A 19,246-nucleotide genomic window follows, 5' to 3' on the forward strand; every position below is an offset into this window, starting at 1 on the left:
TTTTGCAGTACTGTGGCATGGTGGTAAAATCTCCTGACCTTCAACAAGGATGGATACATTAACGGGATCCTCATCAGCACCATGGAGAGCAACAATCTTGAGGATAGGTTTGTTGAAGTCACACCGGTTGTCCTCCTGCGTGTAATGCACAACAGAAAATAATGTTTATTCTTTTATTTGAGAAACAAATAAAAGAGCTGCATGAATCAAAGTGACTTATTTATCATGGAAGAATGAACACAAGAATACCTCTGTTTGTTTGACTATTTTCTTCTTAACTTGAACATTTAAAGGGACATTGTGTAACATCTACTGTTAAAACTGTTAGAAAAATTAGCGTTTGTGCTGCTTTGGTTTCTGAGATATTATCGATTTTAATTTCGGCCGGTGACTTCATCACAGCCCGCCGCTTAAAAATAAAGCGCTATCCGGAGTTCAAAACTAAAGCAGCACAAACGCTTATTTTAAGCAAGCACGACACAGCTATCCCCCCAATGCTAAGCGTTGTTCGTTTATCTTAAATACCTCAAGTTAAGCTAACGCTAGCTACATCCATGTTTTGACAAAAAGTTTTACAAGGAACAGAAACGCGAACAGTGAAATTTCCCGCATCAATGTACACGCAGACTTAGTTATTATCACAAATGTAAAGTAGAGCAATAATAACTTACCTCAAACTGTTGTCGGGACTACCTCTTGCTCCGTCTCTGACGTCTGGACTGGGAGTAGAATCAGTGCGCATGCGCCGTGCTACCGCTTAAAACTGCTACATTTTCTGAGTAACGTTTATCCAGTATTTTTGGTTTATCTTCAAACAACTGGTAAATATTTATATAGTTTAAGAAAATCTAAGTAAAATTTAGTCTTCCTCCAAAATTCATGTAGTACATTAAAAAAAAGGTTTAATTTTACTTCAGAAACTCTAGTTCTTACAGAAGCTTAAAAATTAAAATTAGAAATTATTTCAAATACTCTAATAGAGTTTACAAAACCAAAAAGTCATTTTTATAAGTGTTTCACTTGATCACTCTGTTGAGGCCTTGGCATGCGAGGTCTTGGAGCGGGAACAAGAACAGAATGAACGAATAATAAAGACAGCGCAAACCATCCATGAGGGGATGAAGAAATACATGTCACATAAATCAGTGCTTTGGAGCATAGTGTCTTCTCCTAAAACACCAACATACAGACATGCAATCCCAACAGAAGCATCTCCCCTCCAAATGGACCTCCGAAAGCCCTCCACAGCAAAATTCCCTGTTTCCAGCCCATCACTACAGCTGAATCTGTCAATTCTAAATGATAACTCAATTTCTCCCTCCATTACCCCCAAAACATCCTCCTCGCCTCATCTTCTCAGGTAAACACTACATGAAAAACTCCTCCACCCTCGACTGTGTCTCCTCCACATGCAAAGACATATAGCAGTGTTGGCAATCAGTACCTTCACATTACTTTCTTGTTAAATGCTTTGGGTTCAACTTTATCAGAAACGATTCTCTCCAGGAAAAACTGGGGCCTCAAAAAGAAGATGGATGTAAAATCTGAGTTTTAATATGTGGCAGGCAAAACAGTAGTAAATCATCCAACTTGAAATCAATACAATGTAGAGCTCAACCAGCTGGAGAGAGAACATATCAGCCATCCCTCTGTAAGGAAAATAATTTTCAATCAATGACTTAATTAATCTGCAAAATCTTGATTTTGTGGTTATAACAGAGACGTGGCTTGATGACAATAATGAGATGCCAACTTTATTTGAGACTCCAGCTCCAAATTACATTTTTCTCCAACAGAACAGATTGTTTAAAAAAGGGGAGAATTTGTTAATCTGTTTTGAAAATTGATCCTGGGTGACTAATTCTTTTAAATATCTGACCCTGTTCGAACCTTGTTTGTGAAAGTTTATAGGCCAAAAAAAAACATTTTTAATTGTTTAAATGATCTTTTATCTGTGATATGTATTGAAAATGACTTCCGTAATTTTTGTGTGGGGATTATGGAGCACATGTTGACAACCCTCAAGACAAAGGTAAAAAAGAACTGTGTGATATAATCAAAAGTTTTTACAAGAGTCATAGTTTAACACACCTCTCTGCAGCTTCTCTACTGTTACCCACTGATTAGTCCATCCAGACAGTGTCTTGCTTATGACGAAAATCAAATAAATTAAAAAATAATCCTAAAGGACTTAATCATAATAATCTAATAAAAATAATTCAATTGGAGAAAAAGTTTGAATTACTAAACGTGGTTTATTTATCTCTCTCTGTTAGTTAATGCCTTGATTTGTGATAGTCAAATTCATTTATTTCTCCTTTGGCTGCAGCAAGTTTGGCTGCAGCAAGAGGATTGTGTAAGAATAAATGAGGCAACTCCCTCTAGTTAATAAAATTTTCACACACCCAGAAATTCCGGGCAAGGAGGAGGAGTAGCAACAATGTTTCAGTCTGATTTACTGATTAGTCTAAAGCTAGTTAATAATCACATCTGGTTTGAACATCTAACACATAGTTTCCAAACAAAGCTCTTCTTTTTCTAACTTTGTATTGTCCACCAAGTCCTGGTTAAGTTTACTGAGGATCTCTAACTGGTTCGATGTTGACCAGACAGATGATGATAGATAGAATCCATCCATCCATTTTCTAACACGCTTATCCCAAGTGGGGTCACGAGGGGTGCTGGTGCCTATTTTCAGCTGTCTATGGGCGAGAGGCGGGGTACACCCTGGACAGGTCGCCAGTCCAGCACAGATAGTTAGAATCCACCTGTGTGAAATCAAGTCTCCATATAAACCCATATACGACCTGTATTTGATCTTTTCATGGCAGTCTAAACAACACAGATCCAATTTTTTTTCCAATGCGACCCAGGCCACTTGACTATGTGGTCCTGAATCCGATACATATCTGGTCTTTTCAAATGCAACCTGTGTCTGAGGTCGCATTTGTGACCAGGTCGCATTAATCTGTCCTGAACGTCATTGCTACTGTTAAGGAAGAAAATATTCTAAAATAGTTAACTTTGGAAAAAGTTGGCTTTCTCTCTTCCTTTTGGATCCCAGGCCCTCTCGGCAAGCTGCGTGTGGCCACAAGGAAAACCAGCAATGCGTGTTGACGTCACAGAATTACAGAGTTTAATCCAATATAAGACAATGCATAAACTTAGAAGTAAGACAATGCACAAACTTACACCAGAAACTGCAGAACAACGCAGACACACATTCAATTACCTGACATAAATGGAGAGAAGGAAAGAAAGCAAAGACGTACAAAGACATCTTTGGAGAGTTGCAAGAGCAAATCTGATTTGTTACTTCTGTGTAGAAAGTTTTATCCTCTTGTATTTAATTTATTCAAATAAGGCTGGCTTTTGCTCCTCCAACCAGGAGCTATCTCTGACACTCAGAGAAACTTAGAGCTTCCCCTAATTTACGGCCTGGCGTCCAGGAATTCTAAGGTCTTCTGGCTAAAGAAAACATAAAATAAGACCTCACAGAATAGCTGTGGAATGCGGGGCCTCTTCCTGCCATAAATTCTCAGGAACAAACTTAAATTCAGTAATTTGGTTCAAGGAAAGGTTATCTTCACAAACTTGTTCAAAATTAAGAAATATGTTCAAAATGAGAGTGCTCAACATACCTTTTACACATGCCATAAGATTAACTGTATTAAAAACTAAAAATAATTATTTTTCTTTAACAGTCCCTCTTTTGAGGTCTGAGACACACAGACCTCACAAATAAATTGATTAAGCCTTCTAATAGAGGAACCAAAAAACTATTTAGTATACTAAAAACTAAAACATTAGCCTAATTATATAACAGTCCCCTTTTTAAACATAACCTCCTAGCTCCACTGCCAGGTCATGTGTCTGAAGCTGAACTCCATTATCTGAACTTATCAAATGTATCTTGCGCTATCCAACAATTTTAATACTCACCTGATGAACCACCAAATTTTAACCAGTAAAAACTAAAAATACATTTCACTTATCAAACATGAAAAATCATAAAACTCAGTTATGTCAATAGAAGAAAAAACACAATAGAAATATCAGCCCAAGTATAAAATTAGAAAACAAGAGTAAGATATCTCGAAATTACTAAAAAATGCCCAGGAAACTTAAAAGACAATACTCGCCACAAAAATTACAATTTGTCAATACAAAACAATAACAACATCAAAAAAGAAAATAAATCATAAACACATAAAAATTACAAAATACCTTTTTTTTTTCACATTCAATAATAAGAACTTAGAGTTCTTCTCTATGCTCCTTCGATAGTCCTCCAAAAATTAATATGAATTCTTCGTCAGGAAACGATCCAAAAATACGCGCAAAAAGAAACGAATGTTCTTTAAGAGCTCGCAAAAAACGAAAACACGCAATAAAGAGAAGATAAGTTAATGATGATCTTGTAGCCTGATCCTTCACGTGTTCCTCCTCGGTTGTAAACCTCAGGTTTCCACCTGAGTGTCCGTTGCTCACTGAAAATTGGAGTATTGTGCCAATATAACAGTGAGTTTAAGGAGAGGGTGCAATCTCCTTTTCTCAATGGAAGGACACCGGAACAGGATTATTGTGCCTGTCCGGGCCTTTTAAGCCTTGTATTTCAGGAAAATGAAGTGGTCTTGGCAGGAATCCCTGCTACACTTCTGCCTGGAACTGCAGATCCTCCTCCGCGCTGGGATGGGCCTGCAGACACTCCTCGACCGCAGGTTGAGACTGTAGATTCTCCTGTATGCCTTGTAGCGTGCGTTGTGGCTCCTCAGCTGCTGTGCACTGACTCCAATGGAACCACGTGTCTCCTTTCCCTTGTAGACGGACAGCATGAGATGTCCTCTCCACGACTCGGTATGGTCCGGTGAAGCGAGGTTCAGACCACTTTCTTTTGATGACCTTCAGGCGCACCCAGTCGATTCCCGGAACTGGACCCGAGCCTGGACGTTCCTGTGTCGTCTGGTATTTTGTAAATTCCGCTGCCAGGACCTGTAACTCATTGAAGAAATCTTTATGAGATAAATGTGCAAGCTCACCTTTCCATCCTGGAATGCGGGTAGCAGGTCCTGGAAACATCCGTCCTGTCTGGAGCTCATATGGAGAGAACCCTGTTGATTGGTTAAAGATTGATCCGACACTTTATGACAGCTTTGCTGTCTTCCTTTTGTATTATAAATCTGCTCCTTTAGAGCTGTATTTTATCAATCCTTTGACCCTGTTTTTATATAAGGCCTACATGAGAAATAAATGTTTCCTATCATGTTGAACCCAAAACTTAAAGGTGGGGTATGTGATGTTTTCTGGAGCATGTTTTTACCATACTGATTGAAAACCTCCTCACGAGCCCATTGCGCCAACTGAGATAGAATGTTTGGAAAAAAAACGAAATCTTTTAGTCCAGTGTAGAGGGCGTAGTCAGAGGAAAACGCAAACCAATAGAAGTAACTATCATCCCTACTTCTACTGGTTGCTGGCACGCCCATCAACCGTCAGCTCTGAGCTCTCCCCACCCCTCCCCCCTGCGCGTTCACAGACTCGTGACCCCTAGCTAGCTAGCTATCAAGCCCAACTCCACAGCTTTATCTCACACAGCCAGAGAGAATATTGACTATGGCAGAAAAGACGACAACAACGGGTTCGAAAAGAAAAGGCAAAACTGTGCGTGAAAAAGCAACAGCTAGGATAAAAGCAACAGAAGAACGAAACAGGACGAGAGTGGTAATCGGTACAGCTTTCCAACGTTGGCGTCAACTGAAAGAAGACAGGGGACTACAGACGGATGCTAAGGTGGCCTTGTTTCTACTCGATAGGTAAGAGAACGTTATGTTTTCTTATATGTTGAGATAATACTTGGTTACTTCTTATTTACCACATTAGTGAGAAAGTCAAAGATGTCGACTACATGCAATGTCCCAGCATGTTTCTCTAGCTTACTAGCTCCGTCTGAAATATTGATTGCTATCATGGCACTATAAAGTATTATCCTCCTTGACGCTGCATTCCTGTCCAATCCATGCTTGTAAACATTTTGTAAGATACGCTTTATGTGGTACAAACACCGACGTTCAGGTTGTACAAATTGGTGTTCTTTGTTCTTGTTAGCTATGATGCGTCCATGGCACACACCAGTTCCACTCCAATGAAGATCAGCGTCTTGAAGCCCCCTCCTGCCCCTTCTCTGTCGAACATCGGTCCCGAATCCCGTGTACACTCAGACGAGTAAGTAAAACTACTTTAGATTTTGAAAAACGATTATTTATTCCCTTGACAAACTTTTATTTTTTACGTTTTGTTGTGTAATGTGATCATCACTGATGTTTTCGTGGTTGCACGGGTCAGGGTAAATGTAATGTGATGTCGGGGAACAATCGATGCTAATGCCACTATTTTATGGATTTAATTAGTTTGATGTTGGAGGCTTATCAGTAATTCCAGTACTTTAAATACTGATTAATGCACAAGTTTTTAAAACAAAAATTATTGCGATTAGCTGTGGTTGTACTGTACCACCTGATATTAGAGTCTCCAAATACGGAATTGATCCACATATAGATGAAGTCTGTCTGAGAGTAAATGATAACATGGTACTTGTTATCTTTTTGCTGTACCAGTATGTACACTTCCTGCAATGTCCCTGTTGTACAGTTTCCACGACTTGCTTTCTTTTTTTGACAACAACCCATATTAACACATTGTAAATGTACTGCGCACCTTGTGTCTAGGAAGAAACAGTTGTAAAAGAGATTTATTGTCAGGGGAATTGTATTGGCCTGATTCTATGCTGTTTCTCCATCTGTTATATGTTTCACAGAGATGATCCGTTCATTGAGGGGATAGAGAATTTGGACAGCAGAACACAAGAGGGTGATGATGAACAGCCGGGTACTATGTATGTCATGTGAAACACTTTTCAGCCACAACTCTGTGAAATATATCAAAAGGAAACCCTGTAAATTACACACAAGTTCATGATGTTCTGTCCTCTGCTTTATTTATCTGATTAGTTCATCTGCATTGGACGCATATGCTGATGTCAGTGAGGAGCAGTTCAATGACATTCAAAATTCTACGTAAGTGGTGTTCTCAAAACAATGTATGGACATAAAAGCTAAGAAAAAAAACGAGACCTCTTTTAAATAATGTGCATTACTACTTAGAATTGACTGGGGTGATGATGACACCTGGGACCCTGACTGGGGTGATGATGACACCTGGGACCCTGACATGGAGGAAGACTCTGTCTCATCGTTGGAGGAAGATGTGACCAAGGAAATTGACACATACAGTGACGAGAGTGATTCTGATTATGTGCCTCGTGTTTGTGTGCGGTAAGCTATATTCTGTACCACTACCTTACCTTACTATCTGTGAGTGATGTTGTTATTGCTGTTATCATTTTTCTGTATCTTGTTTATTCTACAGAACAGGAGGTGCTCTGACGACGAACCTACGTTTGGAAACACTGCCAACAGTCACCTTAGAAGAATCGGTTCTTGATGTGGACTTCAACCGTGATCCGGCAAGGCCAGACACGCCGTTGCCAGAGGCGATGAAAGTTGAGGTAGAAGATGATGTGATTGGCCATCCTGCGTCAATTGTGTACCACGATTGTCTGAAGCAGCTTGCGGGGTGCGTTGCCTTGCCAATGGCCGAATGCACAGAAAAAGAACCGATGACAAACAAGCCGTGCCCTGCAAAGGCGCCTTTTGAAATTCGGGTAAAATCCCGGGGCACAGCAGCTGTTGTAGAATGGGTGAGTTGTCACAAATGTATTATATATTTCCATATGAGTCATATGGTGAAGTGGCTGTTCTATGTATTCTGTTAAACAAACCCCCCCATCCCCGTTTTTGACTGTGTTTTCAGATGTGCTCTCGGGGTCATTTGGTGTGGCGATGGAGTTCACAGTCCATGTTCAAGTTTGGAATGTTGGCCGGGGACTTCATGCTAGCCACCAATATATTGCTCTCAGGCAACAACTATGCCAAAATTGCACTGCTTTTCCAGTTTATGAATATGGGGATGGTTGACAGGACCAACTTCTTCAAGATCCAGGACTCCTTCTGTGTTGAGAGCGTAAAAGAGTTCTGGAATGACAAGAGGGCCAAAGTGATTGCTCAGCTAAAACAACGAGGGCCTGTTGTGGTCCTTGGTGAGTTGTGAAGACACACACACACACACACACACACACACTCTAATTATTTCTCATTTTTTATTCAAAGGTGATGGTCGTATGGACAGTCCGGGGTTCTGTGCACAATACTACACATACACAGCCATGGATAATGATTCGAAGCAAATAATTTCCATGGTAAACCTTGACAAACGGGAGACTAACAGAAATTCTGTCATTATGGAGAAGGAGGGCTTTGTGCGTACCCTGGAGACACTTCGTGAAGAGCTGAATGTGACCGAAGTTTGCACAGATGCACACAGTCAAATAGCAGCACTTTTTAGTAAGTAATTTCTATATTACTGTACAGCTTCACCATACAGCTGTTATTGGATGATGTATTCATCATCTTTCTGCACCATTCAGATAAAGGGCTGTTCAAAGACAGTGGCATACACCATTCTTGGGACATCTGGCATGGCTCGAAGAACCTCAATAAGAAGCTTGTGGCGGTATGTTTATTTGCAATTGCATGCTTTTGATCCACTAACTTCATATGTGTTTTGCGAGATTTCTGACATTGTTTACTGCTCTGATATCCTGTTCAATGTCCAGGCAGGACAGCAAAAGGGATGCGCTGGTTTACTAGCATGGAGCAGGGATATTTGCAACCATTTCTGGCACTGCTGCAAGACTTCAAACTCCTATCGACAGTTTATGGTAAGTAGCCTAGTACAGAAATATTAAAATTTTTAATTGATGTCCTCATTGACTGGACAATGTAAGCATAGTCTGGCCACATTTCTCCTCAATATGTTGGTGGTAGATGTCATCCAGTTTAATGTACACTTTGTGTAACTTAGTAACCTTACATTTTTCTTACTTAGCCAAATGTTGGGATGGTACAGTGTAACAGCAACTATTGTATTGCTGGTAACACCATCTTGCTGGAAACGTCATGTCAATTTATACTTACCACGGGTTATTTGTCCAACAACATTGGAACCTTCTTACGCGCACTGAGACTCCTTATTTGAGAATACAACTCCTTACTGCTTGTTTTTAGGACATGTGGTCGGGACTGCTGCACCATGTCACCGGAGAGCATGAGTGGTCCCTGTACTCCTGTCACCATGGCCCTCTGGAGGACAGCAGAGACAAGGAATGGATCGAGGCAGACAGTTTGGCACACCAAAGACTGAGAGAAATTGTTCTCGACGCACGCTGGCTGAAGAACATTGACAAATACCTTCACTTCAGGTAAACCTGCAAATGGTCATGACTTTCCTCTACCCAGAGCAATGGCCTTTTGGCACCGGGTATAGATTATTATTTACATTTTGCTCACTACATTTCAACTCCTCAACATTTCAGGTTGCATTGAATTATGAGATACATACTTTGTTGTTATTGATTCTTTGTTTGTTTATGGCACCTGGTCCTTCACTGCTTTGTCTGGTTTATACAATTTGACTATGTAACTGTGCAGTGCCACACAAAACTGCTAATTGAACTGAACTGAACTGACACCCAATGCATGGAGGGTGACCCAAAAAGGGCCATTGTTAGAGAAACTGGGTGCCTACAAAGTGCTGTTTTCAAGCTAATTAATGGAAAGTTAGCTGGAATGCTCACTGGACTTGGTTTTCAAGATTTGAAGACGTTTCGCCACCTCTCCAGGAAGCTTTCTCAATTCAAATGTCTGGATCCGCAGTGAGTTTGAGTCTTATATAGACAACGCCTATAAGACTCAAACTCACTGCGGATCCTGACATTTGAATTGAGAAAGCTTCCTGGAGAGGTGGCGAAACGTCTTCAAATCTTGAAAACCAAGTCCAGTGGATATTTTTTGAATTTTTACGGAATGACTATGACCTGGATGACTGAGAACCTTCATCAGCACTTAGCTGGAATGAAAAGTAGACAAATAACAATTACAAATACTTCAGGGAAAGGGGAAGGAAAATCATTTATTAAGAAATAAAGAAAGAAATTGAAAAATGGCAAAAAAAAAGGTGGAATGAAGATAAAAAGGAAGAAGGTTATATAAAGTACAAAAGTCAGTATTAAATAGAAATATTAATGAGAGAAACCGAAGGGAAGAAATAATAATGATCAGATTAAGAGTAGTTCATACTTATTTAAATGACAATTTATACTTAATAGGGAGGAAAAATAATGATAAATGTGAAGGATGTGGAGAGATAGAAAATATAGAACACGTATTGATGAACTGCAAAACATATGAACCTGAAAGGAAGAAATTGAAAAGAGGACAGGCCAAGAATGGAGTCTTAAAGGATTATTGGGAAATAAAGGAAATATAAAAGATATTTATAGATTAAGGAAAGCATTATTTATTTATCTTCAGAATACAAAATTTAAAAATAGAATTTAATAGATGTAAAACAATGTTGCTACACACTCATGAACAGTAGGTGGCGGTATGCCCGCCCCTTCCCTAGAGCCCGGTGGGATCGAAAACATTTTGAATGGAAATCAGTGGGGAGAAATTAATAAACTTCTGGTCCCAGTCGCTCTCTGTCACTGATTCCAGATATGCTGGTTGTGTATTTAAATTGTTTTTTTGTTTTTTTTAGTTCCTCTCTGGTCAAAATCTGGTCAAAACCCATCAATGAGATCGCACCAAACAGGAAGTGAAATGCACAAAGGATCCGGTAGATTTCCAAATAAAACACGTCCGATCTTAACCCATGATCCTTTTTTAAACTAGTTTAATTAGTTTCTCCCGTATGCCACGACGTAATGCATTGATCTGAAAATCAACCTCAGACGCAACGCCGCAGTGGCGAGGGTTTGATCCGTCAGATGGAGTTAAATCACAAAGAATTCAATGTTGAATCGGTGCGGCAGCTAAATGCTAGGCGATAGGTAGCAGCCAAAACGTTGCAATTTCACATAATCCTGACGAGATCCGAAACACCGTAGCAAAAACTAGCAAGCGGGTGATTATGTATGTTCACTAAGTAAATATTATGTAAATAAACCCGACACTTCTCGCTATAAATGTAATCAAAAACCCATTTAAATGCAGAAACTGATTGAAATTATTGATTTTCCCACTAAAAGTTAGAGAAATCTCAGCCATGTTTATACCAAAATGTTACAGTTTCACATTATCTTGAAAAATCTTTGCAAGAAACGAACAAGCAAGTGAATATGTACATTCCCTGAGTAAATATTCTGGCAACAAACTATACATTTCTCACTAGAAATGTAATCAAAACTTATTTTAATGCAAAAACAAACTCAAGTCATTAATCTTTCCACAAAAAAATGAGCGAATGTCGGCCATATATTTATTTTTTTTCTTCTCCCAGCTGGAATCTTGAAAGTCACGTGACTAGGACGTAAAACAATAGAAAGCGTATAGGCAGAAGAAACGTAACAGTACCACAAAAAAATGGCCTTTAATGTACCTCCACTACGTTTTGCAGTGTGGACCAACGTAGTGGGGGTACATTTTCCCATGAGACTGGTTTGAATGTGATGTATGGCTGATGTGCAATTTTTGTTATACTTTGTCTAAAATTAAAATCCACCACAAGATCTTTACAATTTCTGCTTTTCACTCAGGTCAACGGCAGATTTGGAGTCGTTTCATAACCACATACTTATGTATGCAAGCAAACGCTACAGCTTTTCCCCTCCTGTCTATGAAGCGCGTACTTTGTTGGCTGGCCTGGACTACAACCATCACCTGAAGAGACCAGCCAAGAGAAAGGCGGATGGCACAATTCAGTATGTATCATCATAAACATTTCTATACAAGTTATGTCAATGTATTCAAATGTCTTTACAGTGATGATGGCAAATGGATTTTCATTGAACAGTTTTACAATATGTTAGCAATATGTTGTTGATTACGAAACACAACCTGGGGACCCAAGAAGATTTGCAGCAGCCATCGCCTAATTGGCTGGAGAGAGGGTCCTAACATCAGAGGGTAGCAGGTTCTAATACCACCCTTACCCTCTCTCCCCTTACCCTTTCCCTCACACCTCCAATCGTGGCTGATGTGCTCTTGAACAAGGCACAAAATTCCACACTTGACTAACACACCCTGTAAAAGCACTATCTGAGTGTAATGAAATGTAAATTAGCTCTAAGACAGTCTGTCACATTTCATGTTTCAGGTACGGGAAGTTGTACAATAAGAGGTCCAGGAGCTGGAGGCTGCATATGGAAAAGGTTGAGAAGGACTACAGCTACATCGATGACCTACAGAGAACCATTCTGCGTCGTAGACTGGCTGCCACTAGAGGAATGGCTGACCCGAGACCCTCCAGACCAGATGACCCGAGAAGACTTGGCCCTCTCTCTGGTGTACCTGCCCCAACAACCCAAGAGCTGCTACTGAAGCAAGTCAGCAGAGGGCTTGGTAAGTACCATTGACACTCACTGTTCAAAATTCGTGGCTGCTCACATTTGAAAGTTTCACTATTGTCAGACATGTGACATATGATTCTGTTTTATCTCTTTACAGCACAGACTCCTCCACCTGCTGACTAGTTCTTCAGCTGTTGTTCTCCTTTTTTGCATGGTGGTGATAACTGTAAATTTGTATATATTTTAATTTGCCCAACATTTTTTTCAACTGTCCACACATGACAATATGCCAATAAATATTCTTTTACACTATTTTACTGTGTATGTCTGTATTTTGTAACCATTCTGTGGTCAGAAAATTGATAACATTGACAATTTGTATTCCACAAGACAACAATAGTAAGGATTTTTGAAATTATGCTTTTATTTTCAAATGCACACGCAAATGTCAAAGGTAGAATGGTTCAAAACCAAGAGAACAGTATCCATGCAGATGTATACAACTACAAATAACAATAATTATACAATACAACTATGTACACAAAGACAGTAGGAATAAAAATAATTATAAAGTTATGTACATCGCCAGTTTGTGTTCACACCCTACTTGCTACAAACCCTCTATACTGGCCCAGTGGATCAGGATAACGGTCACGGATCCTCCATACGCAGCAACTGGGTATAACGACACGCCGGCCGTGACCCAGTGCCCCATACTGCCACACCACAAACTGTCGGTAGGCTGCATGCCTGAATCTTCTGTTGCTTTCTCCAGGTCCAACAACATCAGCCTCTGCCCGCACTTCTGCCCAAATTCTCCCTGCAAAATAGAGAATCCCCTCTAACAATATGAACTCGTCCATGTGTTGCATCATGGCGATGCAGGAGTCGGCCGGTTCTCCACAACACTTTCTCTCAATGTCGGTTGGCATCTCCTTGCAATTGGTGCAGACGCACCAGGTAGGTTGGGCTGCAGGGGGCTGTGGCTGCGGACCTGGAGGGCCAGATGTCCGGTGTGCTAAGTCGAACATCAGGCTGGGGTCACGGGTCAGGGCGCCTCGCAATATTTCTCGAGCTTGTTGTAAATCCAGGGATTGAATTCGGGCCTGTAAAGAAATAAATGTTTTATCTAGTGCCTTTCCTTTGTCATATGAAGTAGACAGAGGTGTCACAAGTAAAAAAAAAAAAAAAAACTTAAATTCTAACACAAGTTGAAATCTGAGTAACCAGTAGACCTGTGTCTTACAATCAGTTAACTCTGCACTGGTTGGATCAAGTTTGTGGGTGGGTCCTTGATAGGTTTTCAGTGTTTTTCAGTAACAACACAGTCCATCTATTTCATATGGTACAATGGAGTACATGGTGTAACAGCTATGTGATGTCATGTGCTAGTGTTGTAATTACACCACAAATGTACTTTCATTTTTACTTTTGACACCTCTGCCAGTAGATGATGACTAAGTATTGCCATTGACCATGAGCCCGGTGTGGACATTACCAATTCAGTAATTGCATTTATGTTCCTATAATACCATGTTGTTGAGACTTCCATTTGAATAAAAAAAAGTATTGTGTCAGATTCAAACAAATATGAAGTACAATGTGTCTTATGGATCTAATTACAAGACAACTGATGTTATGTAGCTACAACCATCTCACGTTGCACAAGTATTGTACTAACACTTCACTTACAACACTTCTTCATACATCTTTGGAGCTAAACAGTTTATGGCATTAAAACCTAGTATGTGATCAACCTACATCCTCATTTGCAATCCTGTCCGCTCGCATGTCTCGAATTCTCTCAAAGTCCTCCTGCGTAAGTTCAAGACCCCACGGCTGAGGTCTCCTTCCCCTGGGTCTTCCTCCTGCTGTCCCAGCTCTTCCTCTGCCTCTGCCTCTGCCCCCACGATCGCTGCCCCTCGGTCCACCTCTTGTACTGGTCTGGCGTTTCGGGCGTTTGGACGTTGGCTCAGGGGAGCTGTCGCCGTGGAAGCTCTAAAATAAATAAAGCGTGGACAACACCGTCACAATCACCTCAACTTCATTAGCGTTGATCTGTTCTGTTGTTTTCTTTGCTCGCACAAGTACACTATAGCCTAAGCTACGGGCGACATCCCCATTTTACAAATGAAAAGAATAGTCAGGTTTAGCGTAAGTTAGGCTGTGGAATTTCCCCGTAAGATTCGTCCGTAACAAAAAGACAACGGATTACACTGTCAGGTATGCATGCACACAATAGTAACATACATATTACACCTATAGAAATATGTCAATGTCCGTCCTTTTTTTTTTTTTTTGCTAGGATGACAACAGTAGGTCTCTGATCACCACTGTTATTACTACAGTGAGATTGTGTGAGTAACACGTATCAAAACAACAAGTAAAAAAACAACGACTTGTCTAGTATACATCTACTATCAATACTAGGGTAACCATATTTTCATTTGGGAAAACCAGGACACCTTGGAGCGGGGGGGGGGGGGGGGTTGGGGTTGATTGAAAGAACAAATGTCTCATCATCGGGAAATTGGAAGTTCAGTTTAATATAATACAACTCTGTGAATAGTTCCGTCTGAAATGAATGAAAATAGTTTTTTTAATGGTTATTGAGTCAGATATGTGGCGGTAATGTTTGGTTTATCTGAAGGTTTTTATCTGTTATTGTGTAAATGGGTTTGGCTGTAATTTAAGGACAGATTCTAATAGATCTGCAGAGTGGGAACTATAAATCTGATAGGAGTTTAATTTTTTTATTGTTGTTTTGCACAATATGCTTAACTAAGTATTTTTTGTTGTTGAATATTAGAGATTTTGCAGATATATTTTTATACATACATTGTTTAGATTTACTTATGTATTTCTAACCCTTTTATAGTTTAGAAAATCCCTTTATTGTCCCACAATGGGCAAATTTACAGCAGCAGAAAGATTATTGAAAATAGTCACACAAATGAGGACCTTAGAAAAATGTATAAGAATAACATAATAGGGAAGAGTTAAAATATAAACAATAAAATACTGTAAAGTGTTTTAACAATATAAAACTGGGGAATAAATAACCAATATGCAGCTATGGACATTTTTACAGTAATGGATATTTGAAAATAGCAGCAACATCAGAGATGTGCAGAATGACAGCAGCAGGTTATTTAACTGACTAAGGTTTCTATCATTACATTTGATTTGATTGGTTCCTGCTCCCAATGGTTGGAAACCTTCCACTCTGGATTCTTGTGAGTGTAGTCTTTGTTCACTTTAACTTTTAAAAAAATAAATAAATAAAAAAACAGTTTTGAAAACCTTGGTATTCATTCTTTTCCTGCTTTGTGTGTGTCAACTTACACGGTTGCTAAGCAACAGAGCATACGCCGGTAAAACCCGCTGAAGGGAGGATCAATACTTCTTGAAATGACAACCGTGACAACTTGTTTACGACCATATTGAATTGTTCAACACTCTTACCGTACTAGGAGAAGACGACGCCATCATGGAAGTTAGCCTGTTATGTTGTGGTTAGCTAGTAATAGACATGAGCTTCTCGCCTCATCCCGAGTCACGTGCACTCGCGAGGTCTCGGCCTGTTTCGTTCTCGGGAACATCCGAACATTCTCGACTGACAGCAGGCGCGTTCATGTAATTTGGAGGCGTGGTTTCGTGGGGTGGGCTGAAGGTGTGTATTTTCAAAAATGTAGCTGGCAGGAACCGTTTATCCAGGATCATATACCCCACCTTTAACTGTATTTTAGAAGCAGTTCCATAATTGTTAATTTGTAAATCTCCAATTTAGACCAATTTAATTTCAATCATCATATTTTCTATTTTTTTTTTAAACCTTAAAGAATGATCAGCCTGTTTTACATGAGTATAGTTAACCTTGTCACTAAATATCAAAAATGACCTACTTTATTCCAATCATAGTTTTAAATCCCCAAAATTTCAACCATTTTTTACCTTTGATCCATTTATTCTTTTGAAAACCTATTTATAAAATATTCAATTAAATAATGTATTACCCTTTTTATATTGTTTATCAATTATCAATGCCTTTTCAGTTTTGGGGAGAGATTCGATACAGCTAAGTTTATTAAATGATGTAAATCTTTAGTTTAGACCTTCCTGGATGTCTTAGTTAAACAACTTATTTTAAATCATATGAATAGAGATACAACAATCCAATGATCACCTTCCTTAGTTTAAGAAACACTGTTTTATGTAAATTATTTGATAGGTAATATTTAGTATAGTATATTCAATTTATAAATTTTACTTATTTCATATCCAAATAGTTAGCTCATATTTAATGCTGCTAGTACACCGTAAAGCATTTAATGTATTTTGACTTAACGTCACCTACCTACCTCTTTTTCCGAAAAGTAAAGAGAGATCCAAACTAAAAATTTGCTTATTAGATCAATTCCATTCATGTCCCCCTGTTTCTATAACAGAACAAATGTTCTGTCATAGAATACAATAAAAATCCTATACAACTCATTGAGATGAACTCCGCTATCACCACTAACTTTAGCCTCATGTAACACAGTTGGATGCAATTCAAACATGGTGTCCCAGATGCTGTTACAATCTGCACACCTCAATCATAGAATTTAATGTTTGATTAAATTTTTTAAATTAACACAGACTATGTAAATAAAATTTAGATCATCTTCCTTAGTAGATGAAGCGTAACACACAATGCAATTCAGCTATGGTTAAGAAAAAATATGTAATTGCAATAGTTAGTCCCTGCCCATTCTTTTCAGGCAGGAAGGGAAAAAAGACACATTAGCATTTTGTGAGACAAACAGAGTGAATCATGGAGGAAGTTAATGCATTTCCGAGGAATGCAGTGTCGTAACAGTTGGTGCACACCAACCCTCAAACTGCATTGTAAAACCTCTGACACCAGGAGATGGGGTGTGCTCAACACTTAGCATTACACTGCAGGGCTTCAGGACGTGAAGACAACAGGGCGCATCAGTGCTATAACTAAAGTAAGAAGAGAACAATGGCATCACACACTACAAAAATTTAAAAAGAACTTATTCACCACTACCAAGTTTTGTTGGCACCCATTTCGTCTCCAACCTGCAGACTGAAGGGAACCCCAGGAGTGGGCTTTGGCGCCCAGGTCACATGATCAGAGGTGAGAATCCAGGATCAAACATGAGAACACACAACAGGACCACCGCTGAGTGACTTGCCATGCCCCAATTCTTTATCTGCTGAATCAGAAGGTGTCCAGAGTAGCAGTCATTCCCGCAGTGCAGAAACATCTGGATACAGTCCCGCTTTGATGAACTTTGGTCAGCCTTTCGTGGTCGACAGAGCAGGACATAGAAACCAGGAGATCAGTCATCCACTGAAACCCCCGTCCGGGTTTGGACAAAAGGCTAAGATCTTTGTGGTCCTGACTCACTGCTGATTCCCAGCCGTAGAAGACTCCCACAGATAACGCCTGAGTCCCTTTTGTTTTCAGCCAGGTATGAAAAGCAACACTCAAAGGAGACATCTGTTGTCAGGTCCTGTGAGCAGCACTCTGCCCTCACATGACAGCAGGAGAACAGTTCGTCTTCGCTGATCTTCGTAATCGTTCATCAGCTTTTGGCTTTCATACAGCAGTCCAGCCAAAGATGGGCACAGTTCAGCATCATCATGTCTTTGTTCAGCAACAACAGCGGCCTGATGCGGTAATCAAGAAGATCCCTTCAAATACATTGTCCCATGATCTTTGAGCTTAAAAGACCCTTTCCCCAAGATTGCCATCAAGTCAGAAGGAAGGAGAACTGCCAGAGAAAAAATTATACAAAGTAATTAAAAAGCAAAACTTATATATGCCACATTTTGTTACTTTCACTATTATAAATAAAATTTATCTTGTGATGCATCCTCCCGTGTGGCTCTAGATTTGTTGTTGTTATAGCACAAACGGCCAACTGCCCCAAATCCAGAACTGCAAAAAGAATAAACATAGAAATGTGTTAAAATGGTCCACGATCAGATGTGCCAGAATTAAGAAAATAATGACATTTACTGTTCAAAATCAATAAACATCAATACCTCGGTGACATTCACTCTGCCTGTGCCAAATATCAACTACAAATTTTAAAATCACAACCTCACAAACTCATTAAAGAATTAGAACAAACTCTAGAATGTCCTAGTACTGACACTAATAAAAGTTGTGATTGAATTGCACTTTGTCAAATAATTATGAATTGCATATTGTTCTACTAAATAGCAAACATCCTTATCATTGTCCCACGCTTCAAGACAAAGTCTTATTTTAAAATTTTAGAAATTATTTACATTTTATTTGAATTTCATAGCAGTTTTAACCAAAATTTTCCTCAAAATTAACAATTTACACCCAACTGTATATAATCAAAGTCAGCAGTGATGCAGAAATCTATCAACAATTTTAAATGTAAATAAACATGGCATAGATGTTATTTGAAACCGTTCAATTTTAGATGATCAAATCTAATTTAGTAGAAGCTTCTATATCACATACACCATTTTTTAGTCAAGCAGGAAGGCCATATGACTCTACATTAAAGAAATCCATAATTCACTATTGTTGAATGAAAAAAATCAAAATGATTGATTAACTAATTTACAATTAACCATAACCAAAAATTTACCAGGAATTAGGGTCTACTTCTCCTTCTCCCCCTGTTGATATAATAAAATTATCATTTTGAAAACAATTTGGAATCTATGTCACTGTTATATAATAATTTGCTGAAAAACCAAAATATCATAAGATGTTCCACGATT

The 19,246-nt window shown here is 39.2% G+C and overlaps 2 protein-coding genes across 2 annotated transcripts; one reads left to right on the forward strand and one right to left on the reverse strand.

Moving 5' to 3' along the window:
* The first annotated feature begins 8,274 nt into the window (after positions 1-8,274).
* Positions 8,275-12,676, forward strand: LOC119780282. The gene is made up of 7 exons (XM_038280273.1): positions 8,275-8,459; positions 8,543-8,628; positions 8,732-8,836; positions 9,183-9,376; positions 11,714-11,878; positions 12,274-12,518; positions 12,624-12,676. The coding sequence occupies exons 1-7, from the start codon at positions 8,282-8,284 to the stop codon at positions 12,647-12,649; spliced, it is 999 nt and encodes a 332-aa protein (XP_038136201.1). The 5' UTR covers positions 8,275-8,281; the 3' UTR covers positions 12,650-12,676.
* Positions 12,677-12,870: 194 nt separating this feature from the next.
* Positions 12,871-14,380, reverse strand: LOC119780283 (P2X purinoceptor 7-like). The gene is made up of 2 exons (XM_038280274.1): positions 14,228-14,380; positions 12,871-13,572 (listed from the first exon to the last, which is right to left on the reverse strand). Exons 1-2 carry the CDS (start codon positions 14,255-14,257, stop codon positions 13,063-13,065), a joined length of 540 nt encoding a protein of 179 aa, XP_038136202.1. The 5' UTR covers positions 14,258-14,380; the 3' UTR covers positions 12,871-13,062.
* Between the last annotated feature and the right edge of the window lie 4,866 nt (positions 14,381-19,246).

This window comes from Cyprinodon tularosa, unplaced genomic scaffold (genome assembly GCF_016077235.1).
Source record: "Cyprinodon tularosa strain WSP-4 unplaced genomic scaffold, ASM1607723v1 ctg1586, whole genome shotgun sequence".
NCBI lineage: Eukaryota > Metazoa > Chordata > Actinopteri > Cyprinodontiformes > Cyprinodontidae > Cyprinodon > Cyprinodon tularosa.